This window comes from Dipodomys ordii, unplaced genomic scaffold (genome assembly GCF_000151885.1).
Source record: "Dipodomys ordii isolate 6190 unplaced genomic scaffold, Dord_2.0 Scaffold22, whole genome shotgun sequence".
NCBI classification, from domain to species: Eukaryota; Metazoa; Chordata; class Mammalia; order Rodentia; family Heteromyidae; genus Dipodomys; species Dipodomys ordii.
This window is the reverse complement of record NW_012267238.1, coordinates 13974688-13989630: the sequence shown is the minus strand read 5'-3', so window position 1 is coordinate 13989630 and position 14943 is coordinate 13974688. Positions and strand designations below refer to the sequence as shown.

At 38.2% G+C, this 14943-nt stretch overlaps 1 protein-coding gene across 8 annotated transcripts in view; it reads left to right on the top strand.

The window, feature by feature from the left end:
• Sytl2 (synaptotagmin-like 2) overlaps positions 1–14943 on the top strand; it is a 126163-nt gene that overhangs the window by 104627 nt on the left and 6593 nt on the right. For 7 of the 8 annotated variants that reach the window (XM_013014142.1, XM_013014145.1, XM_013014140.1 and 4 more), the window contains 6 exons: positions 3007–3101; positions 6309–6428; positions 7947–8116; positions 9513–9615; positions 11987–12157; positions 14804–14882. In XM_013014142.1, coding sequence (XP_012869596.1) covers positions 3007–3101; positions 6309–6428; positions 7947–8116; positions 9513–9615; positions 11987–12157; positions 14804–14882 — 738 coding nt within the window. The remainder of the gene's footprint in view (positions 1–3006; positions 3102–6308; positions 6429–7946; positions 8117–9512; positions 9616–11986; positions 12158–14803; positions 14883–14943) is intronic. The other variant, XM_013014146.1, reaches the window with a different exon arrangement.

The following is a 14943-nucleotide window of genomic DNA, read 5'->3' as shown; positions in this document are numbered from 1 at the left end:
CACCTAGCTTGCTTGTTTGCTGGGCTGACAGGCTACCATTTGAACCACATCTCCAGACCTGCTTTTTTTTATTTCTAATTATTTTTGAGATAGAATATCATGGACTTTTCTGCCCAGGCTGGTTTTGAACTACTATTTTCAGGATCTCAGCCTCCTGAGTAGCTAGGATTACAAGAAGGAGCTATCAGCATCTGGCCCATAACCACTATCTTTAGGACAAATAACACATAAAAAAAGATTCTGTGGGGCCAAGCAAAGCATGAAGATATGCCTATGTGGTTTCTTAGCTCCCCTATTTCTATCCATTTTGTAAACCTAGAAACCTAGAAACGCTGGAAATATGAAGATAATCTTACATACCTCTGCCCTTGGTTCCATGGTATATAATAGTAATTTCCTCACAGCCTTTGCATGTGCTAACAGACAATAATGAGGAGAGCAGCTAAAGGAGGGAGCCATTAGCTAGAGAATCAATGTGCTGATGCTTAAGTCATGACATCTAGCATGTAATCTGACACTGCTCATAAGGTCCTCCTGCAAGCAATGGAGAGTTGAGCTCTGGCATATGACTTGACAAATTCTTAAGAGCTGCCTAGGAAAGAAGACAGTCCAGGCCTGGCCCTTGTGAGTATGTGATTTCTGGATGCTGTGGACAAAATAAGACCATAAGAGGTGTTGCTTTTGAACTGGGAAATGCTTAAGTTTGGCCCTTTGACCTTATCTTGCTATGTTTTGTTCAATAGTTAGCCTGAGGAATGAAAAAGCCAAATATGCATATGCTTGTGTTTCTCTGTGTTCACTCAAGATCTCCTAATTGGCTTAGTTATTGGTCAAGGCAAATAGACCAGTTTTGTGCTAAATTTGGACTTAATCAATTGCTCTCTTTTTAGCACTATTTTCCAAAAATGAATCTTAGTGACTTTTTGTTTGTTTGTTTTGGTTGCTTGTGGGGCTTGAACTCAGGACCTAGGTGCTATCCCCAGGCTCTTTTGCTCAAGGCAGCACTCTACCACAGCACCACTTCCGGTTTTCTGATGATTAATTGGAGATAAGAAGCTGATTTTCCTGTCCAGGCTGGGTTTGAAACTTCATCCTCAGATCTCAGCCACCTGAATAGCTAGGATTACAGGCACAAGTCACCAGAACCAGCTTTCTTAGTGACTTTTATTAGCATATAATATGTTCTTTTCATAAGATAAAATTAAATATAGAATCAAAACATATATAATGAAAGCCCACAAGTATAAAATTCACGATATTTAAATAGTGGCATGCCTTCATCTACCTTTAATAATAAGAGGAAAAGATTGTAACCAAAAGTTTTACAGTCTCATTGACCTGTACACTACAACCTAGTCTTTGTGCTACCAATGTAACTCACACTGACACACACACACACACACACACACACACACACACACACACACAAAGATGGAAAAAGAGAGAGTTGTTCAATAGGAAGAGACATGAAGAATGGGTTTTGTTGTACATTTACCTTTGTGTACCTAAAACTAGATGAAAATTCATATGTAAGTTCAAATTTGATTTGCCTGCATGATTTTTTTAAATTAAAGATGAATTTAGCTAATGCTTATGGTAAATTTGAGTCTTTTGATTTATATATAGAAATGAAATTTTATTTGGATCTGTTTTCCTAATATCACTTTTAAGGATAAGCCAAGTTACTACCTTTTCATTGTGTTCACAATATAATTTAAGGATTCTGTATCAGGCAACATTTTTATTTAGAAAATAATTATATAAAATCTATGGGTCAGGCACCTAAATACTTTGGAAAATATTAACTTTTGTTGTAAGAGCTATGATTTACCATAAGAAAAGCTCAGATAATATGACTCTTAGACAAAGGAGAAAATACTTTTCTAACTAGAGCTGTGTACATTAGGGTTAGAATACAACCTCTTTCTGTGCCATTCACACATGTATTCACTATAGCAGAAGATACATGTGCTATATTTTTCATATTCATAGAATAATGAAGCTTATTTTTTTCACTTGTACAGGGGTAAACACTGTCTTATATGTGTAAGGTCTTATCTATATGGGTTTGATTACAGAAACTAATAAAGTCTTCTCTAAATAATGAAAAAAATAAATTCATAGAATTTATTTTCATAGCTTAAACCATTTAAACTTGGCCTTGGGATATTCAAATTTATTTAAACTAATGTGTGTTTTCAGAATTTTCTTTTTTGGTACCAGACCTAGGACTTGAACTCAGGACCTGAGTGCTGACCCTGAGATTTTTTGCCCAAGGCTAGCACTCTACCACTTGAGCCACAATTCCATGTGAGACGTTTTCGGTGTTAGAGATGAGTCTCACAGACTTTCCTGTCCAGGCTGGCTTTGAACCACAACCCTTAGATATCAGCCTTCTAAAGTAGGCTTGCAGGCATGAGTCAACAGTGCCTGCGTCAGAAACAGTTTTTAATTTTTACTTTTCATAGTTCTGAGTCAGAAACACTGTGAGAAAAAGAAACCTCATGATCATTAAGTAAACAAGCTTGCTCCTAAGCACCTAAAGGCCAAGAACACTTCCATTGTTATGTGTAAAGATACTGTTCAAATGAAATAGTTTTTCATCCTGCACCATGCTGGTCATGCAGTGTATCTTGAGGAGATGAACCAATAACATAGAATTTGGGGTTCATAGGTCTGATATGTTTAAAACATAAGTAAAACCAATTCACATTGGTAAAATGCTTTAGTAATTGGAACCCAGCTCTAGTTCAACAAGAACTAGTTTAAAAAATATTTTTTATTTACTATTTGGTTCAATTCCTTGTTCTCTCTTTTTTTCTCTCTATATAGTTTATTAAAACAGCATGTTGCTTACCTCACAGTCCTGTGCATGTGAACTACTGTGCCTTTAACCTATTTGCCCAGTGCATTTGTTCATAAATTGAAAAATAAAAGTGTGTTTTCAGCTTATGTCTATTATCTGACCATTGTAAGAGTAAATTGAAATCAAATTCTGCTGTTTAGTTTCCACAGTGCCTTCACAACCGGATAATCAGTTTTCCTATCCTGACAAACTCAAAAGGATGAGCAAGTCTGTTCCAGCATTTCTTCAAGATGAGGCAAGTCTTGTTTTTTATACCTTCAGGAGAATGGAGCGAAACAGGCAAATTTGCTTGGACTGTTTGTGTTCCACTGTAGCAGGGACCAAAGAGGACAGCAGGACCGACCCTTGCTTCCAAGTCAATGGAGGCAGTGTTGTTGGTCCTGGAACTAGGCATAGAACATCTCATGTGACTCAAACAGAAATTCTTTTTTGGTAGTGAAGTCAGATTGCCTAGATTTGGGAATGTGACTTTTGTTTCAAAGTAGGTACAAAACAAGAAATCCAGGGAGAAATATGTTGGCAGGAATTAGCTACCCTTCTGTAGCTTGGAGCTGATTTGACTTAGTCTAGGCAATATGACTACCTTGAAAGCATTTGTTAAAAAATAACAGTGACACAGCAGATTTTACATTTATTCTTTTATTTCATCCTCCAATGATCCTGGAAGATTATTATACTCAAGTATCACAAGTAAAGAAACTGAGAACAAGGTTGGTGAAGTTGATCCAGAACTGGATCCCAGACCTGATTCTCATGCAGATCATCATACTACCTTATGACCATGACCAGTATATAGAGTCCCTTGTATATAGCAGGCACTTATACCTACTGCCTTAAGAACATGACCAGTATGTTCAGTACTTAGTATGTATATGTACCAGGCACTTACTACTCATTTCAATATCCAGATGGTCACAACTCGATTCTAGCTAGTGATTGAATTCTAAAAATAGAGTAATTCTTTCAAAAGGAACACTGTGGGATCTTAAACATGTGTGAAGACTGAATATGTGCAGATACAGCTCTTCTGAAGACCAGAATGGACAGAAAAGTATCCAGGATTGGAGAAGAGGACTATTTTCTACCATTTTAAAAGAAGAGGAAAGACCCTCAGAGTCACTTTTCCAAAATCTAATAGCTACTAATAAGTAGATTTGGAATCTTTTTTGTTGTTGTTGTTGGTCCGTGGGGCTTGAAATCTAGGCTTGGGCACTGTCCCTGTGCTCTTTAGCTCAAGGCTAGTGCTCTACCACTTGAGCCACAGTGCCACTTCCAGTTTTCTAGTGGTTTATTGGAGGTAAGAGTCTCAGGGACCTTCCCTGGCTGGCTTTGAACCGTGATCCTCAGATTAGTCTCCTGAGTAGCTAGAATCACAGGTGTGAGCCACCATGCCGGGCATTTGGAATCTTTTGACCCAAATATCTTTTGACCCAAATAAGGTCTCATGTTTTTTGTTTTGTTTGTCAGTTGTGGGCCTGAACTCTGGGCCTGGGTGCTGTCCCTCAGCTCTTCAGCTCAAGGCTAGCACTTGAGCCTAGCACCACTTCCAGCTTTTTCTGTTTGTGTGGTGCTGAGGAATCAAACCCAGGGCCTCATGAATGCAAGGCAAGCACTCTACCACTGAACCACCTTCCCAGCCCCAGGTCTCATGTTTTTGTAGTCAGGTTGTTAACCTAAGGTCTGAGGTCAGATTCCAAGTGAGCAAGTACTAACTTCCTGTGTGATCAATCTTGGACAAATAATTGAGTCTCCCCTAGTCTGGTTACCTAAGTCCCTAACCACCACATCAGTAGGCTAACTTAGGAAAAATGCACAGCACAGTACCTGGCAAATAATGAGTATCCAGTATATGTGCTATTTTAGCTTTTACTCCGATTTTTCTTAGCAAGAATAGAAAGAAAATTCTGAGTGTTATGTAAGTTACACACCCTTCTTCTCCAATCCTGGATACTTTTCTGTCCATTCTGGTATTCAGAAGAGCTGTATCTGCACATATTCAGTCCTCACACATGTTTAAGATCCCACAGTGTTCCTTTTGAAAGAATTACTCAATTTTTAGAATTCAGTCACTAGCTAGAATCAAGTTGTGAACATTTCTGAAGTTCCTGTGGCTTTTATACCATTGTAGACCCACTTTGGTCTGGATGAGGTGGAGGGGGGTTTGGTGGGTCATAGGAATGAACCATATACTAATTTGAGATAGAAACTATAGCAGTTTTTAAAATGTTCTCATTCAATTTTTTTTTCTCAAACTCATTCAGTTTTAACTTGTTGAGTCATAGCCCTACCTAGAAGAAAGTTCAAATTATTTGAAATTGTTTATTAGAGAGGCCACAATTAAACTCGATCAGTTTTTCAAAGTGTTTAGGGTTGGACTAGATATTAGAGGATATGGGATTCACTGTCGTCTGAGACTTAACGTTATCCACATTGATTGAGTGCTAATTATATGAGAAAATAAAAAGATTGTTCCAGATCAACAAGACAGGATCCCATCCTTCCAGTAATTTACTCATGATCTGATACACTAGGTAGAATATCATATGTGCTATAATAGAGAATTATTCATGTGGGGAAAGAGTATGACAAAGACATTTAAAAGGTGTGGATGTTTTGTAATCTTTGAGAAAGGAGTCTTTTCTTATCCATGTCAGTTATTAATTTTGTTTTTCTTTAACTCCCTTATTAATCTGCATTAGAATTGGCATCCATTATATTGATGAATAATTGCATGGTCTTGGAATATGTTGGCATGAACTAATGTCTCCATAACCCCAGGAGCCTCTGAAGTGCTCCATAAGCTCTCTAACTCCCGTAGGAGCTCATTCTGAATCTCTTTTTTTTTTTTTTTTTTTTTTTTTTGGGGGGGGGTCCAGTTGTGGGGCCTGAACTATGGGCCTGGGCGCTGTCCCTCAGCTCTTCAGCTCAAGGCTAGTGCTCTACCACTTGAGTCACAGCGCCACTTCCGGCTTTTTTCTTTTTCCTTATGTGGTGCAGGGCCTCAGGCATGCAAGGCAAGCGCTCTACCACTGAGCCACCGTCCCAGCCCTCATTCTGAATCTTTATGACTAAAGTTCTCCAGGCAATGTATGTATTAAAGAGTGACTGGAAAGCTCACAATGGTACTGTTTCTTAGAGCACCCTGGGACTACCTTGTGGTACTGTTTCTTAGAGCACCCTGGGGCTACCTTGTAGGTGGAAAATCACTTTGCCATTTTGATCACTGTGCCCTGCCCTCTTCCTTAAGTGAGGCACAATGCAGATTATCAACTACAGCCTGCACCACTAACTCCCAGCTTGGGAATTAGCACTAGTATCCTGTGACCTTGAGAAATGTTATAAATTGGTAATTACCAAGATAATTGTCCTTGTCTAACCATAGATTTCTGTCTTTGACTCATTCTGAATTTAAATACTGTTCATATTATATGATGTTTTGTAGAGTGATGACAGAGAAACAGACACAGCATCAGAAAGCAGTTACCAGCTCAGCAGACACAAGAAGAGCCCGGGCTCTTTAACCAATCTTAGCAGTTCCTCTGGCATGACGTCCTTGTCTTCTGTATGTAAACAAAAGCTCCCTGTTAATATCTCTCTGTTGTCCAAGCCTTGCTGTGCCATATTCCTGCACATTGTGAAGTAACCTGTTGTAGTTCTCACACTTCACAGACATTTTCTCTAATTATTAACTAGCTGCTTGATAGCTAACTTTTTCTTTTTTTAACCTCCTTTTCTTCCTCCTATTGCTTTTCCTTCTCTTCCTTCTCCACCTCCTTCTTCACCCCTTTTTTAGGATAGAGGGTTTTATATACATTATAACTTTTAAAAATTGAATGTAAGTACTTCAAAGATAAGCCTATCTTATCAATGGATTGAACAACAAATATTTTGTACAACAAATAAGGTGACTACTATAAAATTTACTCATATTGGCTATGATTTTTATACTATTTAACCATCATATACTTGTTGAAAATTAAATACTGATTCACATATAAGAATAGGAGAGATAATTCTTTGCCTTCTAGAAGCATTCAAATTCCATTTAAAGGAAAGTTCCTAAATGTAGCTGTTCAAATTTGAAGAGAATTTGACTTTACATGAAACTATTCACATAAGCAAGGTAGCTGGGTATGTGTATGGTATGTGGGTGGAAATAAATAAATGTACTGATATATACTCATCTAAATATTTTGCTGATATACATACAAGCTTTTGTATTTCACTAGACATACCAAATAAATGATGCCATGCTTAAATTCTTGCTAGCCTTGAATTTTTGAAGCTTAAAAAAATCTATTTAAATTGATTTTCTACTGACCCTCTAATGTATGCCTTTGAGAAGGCTTTAAACCCTCCTCATTAATCATCCATTTTCTACCCTTCTTGACCTCTAAAAGTGCATGGCTCAGTAAGCATTTTCCTGGATTCAGTGGATGGATAACATGGTAAAATTCCTTTTTAGTGCTGTGGAAATTTCAGCAATGTGCCACTGTGATTTGTGTGCCTGGACTTTCTCATATCCTTTTTCTTTAGCATTTTAAATACCATGCATGCCTAAAACTAGAACTCTGAATGCCACCTAGCATAAAAGCACCTCATTTTGAAATAAGCTGGCATCTAAATGACTATATTTCACTATTCATCTGCTTTTTTCTTTAGCAACTTTGAAAATTCCTAGTCCTGTATATCATGTCAACTTGTCTTTGTTTTTAAGACATATTAAATCAACTGTTTTTGTATGCAGCCTAGAAAAATAGGTTAAGCCTGGTGCTGGTGGCCCACATCTGTAATCCTAGCTACTCAGAAAGCTAAGATCTGAGGATCGCAGTTCAAAGCCAGTCTGGGCTGGAAATCCATGAGACTCTTATCTCCAGTTAACCACCAGAAAACCAAAGTGGTAGAACGCTGGCATTGAGCTAAAGAGCTGAGGGACAGCACCCAGGCCAAGTTCAATCTCTACAACTGACCTTAAAAAAGAAAAGAAAAGAAAAAAGAGGTTAAACAGGGGTTATGCTCATGATCCTTGCTCTGTGTTCACGCATGAGACAGACAAACATTGTATTTCTGATGCCTCCAGGTGAGTGGCAGTGTGATGAGTATTTATAGTGGAGACTTTGGCAATCTGGAAGTGAAAGGACATGTCCAGTTTGCAGTGGACTATGTGGAGTCACTGAAGGAGCTGCACGTGTTTGTGGCCCAGTGCAAAGACTTAGCAGCAGCAGATGTGAAGAAACAGCGCTCAGACCCGTAAGTACACATCTGTCAAACCTAGATTTGAGAGGAAGTGAGATGTGTCCCAAGTAATGCAATGCCAACCTTGAGCAAAAAATGCCAAGTGAGATTGTGAGGCCCTGATTTCAAGCCCCAGTATTGGCCAAAATTATTTCATTGTTAGTTAATTAACAGTAAGTTTCTCAGGTTTAATTTATAGTCAGTTACTGGTGGCTGATGCCTATAATCTGAAGATCACAGTTCAAAGCTAGCCCAGGCAGAAAAGAGACTCTTATCTACAATTAATCAGTTAAAGCTAGAAGTAGAGGTATAGTTCAAGTGGTAGAGTTCCAGCCTTGAGCAAAAAAGCCAAGTAATAGAGCAAGGCCCTGTGTTCAAGCTATAGTACCTACCCAAAATAATTGAGAATGAAGTAAAACAATCAAAAGAAGGGGCCATGTTCATTAAAGTTGGAGGGAAATGCTGTTTTATTTACTATAGAAATTTGCATGTGAAACATTAAGTTATAAAAAATATCAGAGAAATATGGAAGTGACCTTTGAGATCATCTTGTCCAGTTCTTTTATTTTACAGATAAGGAAACAAGGACTAGAAACAAACAAGAATATCCGTGAATTCAGAGAGCAACAGTAAAGAATGAAACCTTGAACCCCAGTCTCTTTTCAAACTTTTGCTAACATTAATAATGTGTGATGCATATTCTACAATGTCCATTCGTGCGAAAACAGTTAAGACTTTAAGACTTTAAAATAAGGTAGTTTCCATATTTAAATTAAGTTCTACAGAAGAACTCTCAGGAAAAATTACCAATTCATCCTTGAAATCATAGTTTCAGTTTGTAAGGGTTCAGTGATTCTCCACTTACCCTTTTGCAGAAGCTTGATTCCTAAATATTTTACTTGGTTATCCTAATCCTTCGTCCTGTTATTTTTTATAGAAAAAACAATGAGGCTCAGCATTTATCTTTTTACATTGAGTATAACCCAACCAACATATACTAAGATTTTTTTTTCAGAAAGCAGTAACAAAAACATTTAAAAAGAAAAACCCCAAACCAATTCTACAGCATCCAAACCTTTCTTGAATAAGAAATTAACCCATAGAATTAAGCACTGTTACAGGTCAGACTTCTTCATTGTACACATTTATTAGGTAATATGAGATGAAAATAATGAATTCAGGAAATTTCCCTTCGAAATCTTCGGAACAGTATATTAAACAACTCATTTTACCAAAATCCGTTTAAACATTCGGAGATCAAAGGTGTTGGCAGGAACAGTCCTTTCTTACTATTTTCCTCAATCTCATGAAGTAATTATTCCTACTGTCAGTTTTTACAGTATTAGAAAAGTCCAGGCAGAGACATTACTTTCATCTTCTCTGACCATATCTATTTATGTTTTCTTCATAGATATGTAAAGACCTACTTGTTACCAGACAAAGGCAAAATGGGCAAGAGGAAAACACTTGTCATGAAGAAAACCTTGAATCCTGTGTATAACGAGATACTTCGGGTATCTATACTCTTTCCATAGGAAAATACTAAGTAGTGACCTGTGCATTCAATAACCATGCCTTCTTAGGTAGCATCTGTATAAATAGAGTGAGTAACCAAGAGAAAGCAAGCTTTTTGTAAGAAATAATATACTTAGAAGTAGAGGTGTGGTTCAAGTGGTAAAGTACCAGCCTTGAGCAAAAAAAGCAAGGGAGAGTGTGAGGCTCTGAGTTCAGGATCTAGGACCAGCACCAAAAAGAAAAGAAAAATAATATGTCATGAGTATTAAGTATATCATCCCATGCATTCACCACCCATATAACCTACCAAATGGTTATTATTACTTACATCTCACTGATGAGACAATGAAACTTGGAGGAATAATTAACTTGTTCAAGGATACACAGAAAATAAAGTTAAGCTGTGCAACCAGAATAAGCTTCTACTATACAATTTTGGTCATATTGTTCACTGCTTAATATTATCTAGGATTCTATTCTCCTACAGGTGAAGTCTGGCTTTCATAACCTGCATAATAACTCCTTCACAGCCTGAAGAGTTCCAGCTTCTGCTTTCCTCTTTCAAAATCTTTGTTCTTTACTCTGTGTTATTTGTATTTGGGGCCAAATGCATTTATATTTTCAAATGGCTGTCACTTTCTGCTCCTTCAGACTGGAATATTATTCTCTACATTTCTCCCCTAACTTACTTCCATGCAACCATTAATGCCTCTCTGAACTGTTTTTTGTTTGTTTGTTTTGTTTTGTTGGTCGTGGGGCTTGAACTCTGGGCCTGGGCGCTGTCCCTCAGCTCTTCAGCTCAAGGAGAGCGCTCTCCCGCTTGAGCCACAGCGCCACTTCCAGTTATTTTCCTGCCCGGTCTGGCTTTGAACTGTGATCCTCAGATCTTAGCCTCCTGAGTAGCTAAGATTACAGGTGTGAGCCACTGGTGCCCGGCTTCTCTGAGCTGTTTTAAATCCCTAAGCTCCCTGCCAGCTCTGCATCTATAACCTTGCTTTATAATAGGCTGTGTTAACACTCAGTACTTAACTGGTTTAATTGTCTACCTCAACAGTAAGATTTTCTGTTCCTTGAGGACAGATGCTGACACTGTTTTGTGTGTAGGCTCTGTCCCTTTGGGAATAAAACATATCTCCATCTCAGATATGAGAAATGAGGATAATGATCAGCTTTGATGCAGCAGGGAAAAAGTAATAATTTCCTTTAGTAATTATGGATGTTAAACCACTTCACAAAGATGAAGAGATTAACACCCTAATTGCTTCATAAATATTGACTGGCGGTACAGTGTCTAGGGTAGGTCTCAGAAATGTTTATTGGAAAGACAGATGTTTGGAAAGTCTACCTGGCTCATATACCATACTTTTTTCTCCCCGGGCTTTCTTTGTCCCGACTAACAGACCATTTAAAAATGAAAATATAGCAAGTGTTATTCACTCCCTCTTTTCTGAAGACTCCTGTTTTTTATTATCCTCTGGAAAAGGAGGAAGCCATAGTTCAGTGAATTGTTAGTCATTCATGTTGATTGGCCACCTGTGGATTTTCTCTAGCAAGTTTTTAATTGCTACTTCAAGATAACCCAGTTCCTTAGCTTCTACTGGGTCAACTACTTAAGCTAACTTGAATAGCAGACTCAGAGAAAGGCAGATCTGCTACAACCAAAATGGATGTTCAAGTAGTATATCATAAAATGAAATGGAGATTATTTTAGATTAAAAGTACTATTATTCCTTCCATGATTATATATAATCAAGGTTTAACTACACTGGAGGTAAAAAATTATTAGGTGCCAGATTTTTTTCTGTTGGCCATGGGAAGCTGGGAAAGAAAATTACCTTTTCTGAAAAATTCTTAAGAATCCTGTGGGATAATGTGGGAGAATTGTGCATGGGGAGGGGATAGATTGTATCAGAACTCTGTACTTTCTGCTCCATTTTGCTATAAACTCAAAGCTCTATTTTTTAAGTCTAAAAAGAAGTACCTTGTCATCACATAGAAAGCAGAATCATATTAAATGTGATTTGTATTTTTAACTTGTATTTGGTTTATGATATATATATATATAATCTAAAAACATCCTGCAAAAGCTGAATAATTGGCTTTTGTTTTTAGAAAGCTATTACCAGCTATGATATTTGAGCTATGGTTTGCTTATTCCAGAGGGGGAAGAGCTTCAGCATTTGTGAAAGATGGATTTGAGCTCTTTGAAATAACATACTCAGAATTAGATGACTTTGCAATATTTTTGAGACTTGAAACTTTACAGATGAGAAAATCTGATGTGCACTGATGACTTTTGTCTTCATCCCTGTGTCATAACTTTAGCATGAAATAATGTAATTCATTTAAATTTTCTTCTTTGCACTGCAGTATAAAATCGAAAAGCAAATCTTAAAGACACAGAAGCTGAACCTGTCTGTTTGGCATCGGGATACGTTTAAACGCAATAGTTTCCTGGGGGAGGTAGAACTTGATTTGGAAGCCTGGGACTGGGACAACAAACAGAACACACAATTGCGGTGGTACCCTCTGAAGCGGAAGGTAGGTCAGAGTTGCTTGCTTGGGTGGATACTTGTATGTATAGGGAAAAGCTCAGTTGCATTTAACTCACATTACTGATGTATAGTGTGGGATCATTTTAAACTAGAGGTGAATTTACTTAACTTGTACACTCAGTGAAGATAAAACAAGAATGAAAAAGATTGTAAGGAGAATGTTGAACTCATTTAACACAACTGTGTGTGACTTCATTCTTCAGGAAGGTCATTTAAGAAATGCAGTCCTTTGAAATTTGAGACATACTTTTAGCCTAGCATATGGTCACATTTTGATAAATGATCCATGTGCCACTTGAAAAAGAATATTCCATGGTGGTTTGATATAATGTTCTCAGTAAGTCAATTATACTTGCTAAAATCTTTTCTATCCCTATCAGTTTTATGTCTGTGATCACTGTGAATTACTAAGAGAGAGAAGGTGTTGGATTTGTCTTTTTGTTCTTTTGGGTTTTGTCTTTTCGTTCTTTCCGTGCTGAGGGTTGCACCCATGGTCTTATAGGTAGTGCTCTACTACTGAGGTACATCCTCCCAAGCCTGTTTTTTTTTTTTTATTTATTTTGAGGTTGTGTTATTAAGTATACACATACACATTTAGAATTATTTTGTCACGGATTGACTATTGTTTTAAAATACTTCTTTTTATCTCTAGTAATAATAATTATTGGTTTAAAATCTACTTTGTCCTTTAAGGTGTAGTGACTCAAGTCTGTAATCCTAAGTAAATGGGAGTCAGAGATGTGAGTATTGTGGTTCAAGGCCAGCCTGGCAAAGAAAGGCTTGTCAGACTCCATCATAACCAATGGCTGGAAGCAGTGATGTGTGTACCCCTCATCTCAGGCTACTGGGGAAGCACAATGGCCCAGTGTGATTGCGCATGTCTGTTGTCCTAGAGACATGGGAAAGGATCAAAGTCTAGACTGACCAAGCCATAAATTGAGCCGTTATCTCGAAGAATGAATCCCCCTACATGGGAAGACATACTTGTAGAATGTCTCAAGTGGTATTCAGAATGTCTTGCAAATGCAAGGCCCGGAGTTAAAATCTTAGTACTGACAAAAAAAAATCTATTTTGTCTGTGTTAATATAACTCTGTTAGCTTCCATTTAGTTAGTAGTTTGTTTCTATACTTTGGCTTTCCACCTTTTGAATTCTTATAGTTAATATATGCTTTCCCTTTTTTAGAAGCTTTGCCTTCAGACTTCAGATTCATACCCATATTTTAGAACTAAGGTGCTAATAAGTAGCCAGAATTTGAAAGTAAAATCACCTCCCTTACACGTAAATATAACATCTTTCTTACAAATAATAAGCAACATGCCTTTTATGTCTTGTCCATCACTCCTCCCTCCCTTCCTTCCTCCCTCCCTTCCTTCCTCCCTCCCTCCCTTCTTTCCTTCCTCCTTCCCTCTCTCTCTCCTTCCCTCCTTCCCTCCTTCCTTCTTTCCTTCCCTCCCTCCCACCTCTCCTCCCTCCTTCTATTCTTCCCTCCTTCCCTCCCTCCCTTCCTCTTTCCCTCCTTCCTTCCTTCCCTTCTCCCTCCCTCCTTCCCTCCCTGCTTCCCCTCTCCCTCCTCCCTCCCTCCCTGCTTCCCCTCTCCCTCCTTCCTCCTTCCCACCTGCCTGCCTGCCTTCCTTCTTTCCTTCCTTCCCTCCTTCCTTCCTTCCCTCCCTCCTTCCTTTCTTCCTTCCTTCCTCCCTCCCTCCCTCCCTTCCTCCCTCTCTTCCTCCCTTCCTTCCTTTTGGTGTTGGGATTTGGACTTAGGGCCCTATACTTTTTAGGCAAGCATGCTACCATTTGTGCTACCATTTGAGTAATGTCCTAACCATTTTTGCTGTAGTTTTTTTTAATTTAATTTTATTGTAAAGATACTATACAGAGGGGTTACAGGTTTTTGTTTTGGGGTTTTTTTTTACATAGGCTCTCACATTTTTCCCCTTGGGTAGCCTCAGGCTGTGATCCTCTACTTATGTTTCTACTTACGTCAGGGATTTGCATAGCTAGTACCACATGTCTAGTGCCACACCTGGTTTACTTGTTGAGATGGGATCTCAATAACTTTTTGTCTCAGCTGGCTAATCCTCTCAATCTTCAACTTCTGAGTATCTGATAGTACATGCATGACATACTATGTCAAGCTGGTCTTTGTTATTCTGACAGACTCCTTTGCATTTGATCTGTAATTATTGTGTTAATACAACTGTGAAAATATCGGCTCCCCCTTACCCACATACACATTCCCATACCATCTACTATACTCTTTTACAGAAAAGGAATGAAAATAAAATATTTTATTTGTTGATCAAACACTTAATGTGTGTGTTTTAATAAAAATAAAAGCTCCTCAGGCTACCTCTGCCCTCTTCAAACAATCCATTATTTTTTGAGCATCCCTGAGTCTGAAAGACCATGCAAGGCTTTCTGGGTTCCCTGAAAGGTTTTCTAAGATGCACGATGTTTTTCTAGTCATGGAGACAACAGTCTAGCTCTAATGTGCAAAGACATTTTCATGCAGGGCACTGAAATGATACCTAGTCCCAGAAATGAGGCAGATATGGTCCTGTAATGTAGCGCCCACAAACAGGATGTAAAATCTGTGTCCTTCACCTGCGGATTGTCCTTCATTCCTCAGACAGCGCCAGTTGCCCTTGAAGCAGAAAACAGAGGTGAAATGAAGCTAGCTCTCCAGTATGTTCCAGAGCCAACCCCTGGTAAGAAATGATTTCTATTCTCTATCTTTCTCCTCTCCAAAGATTCTATCAGGTTCCTGTT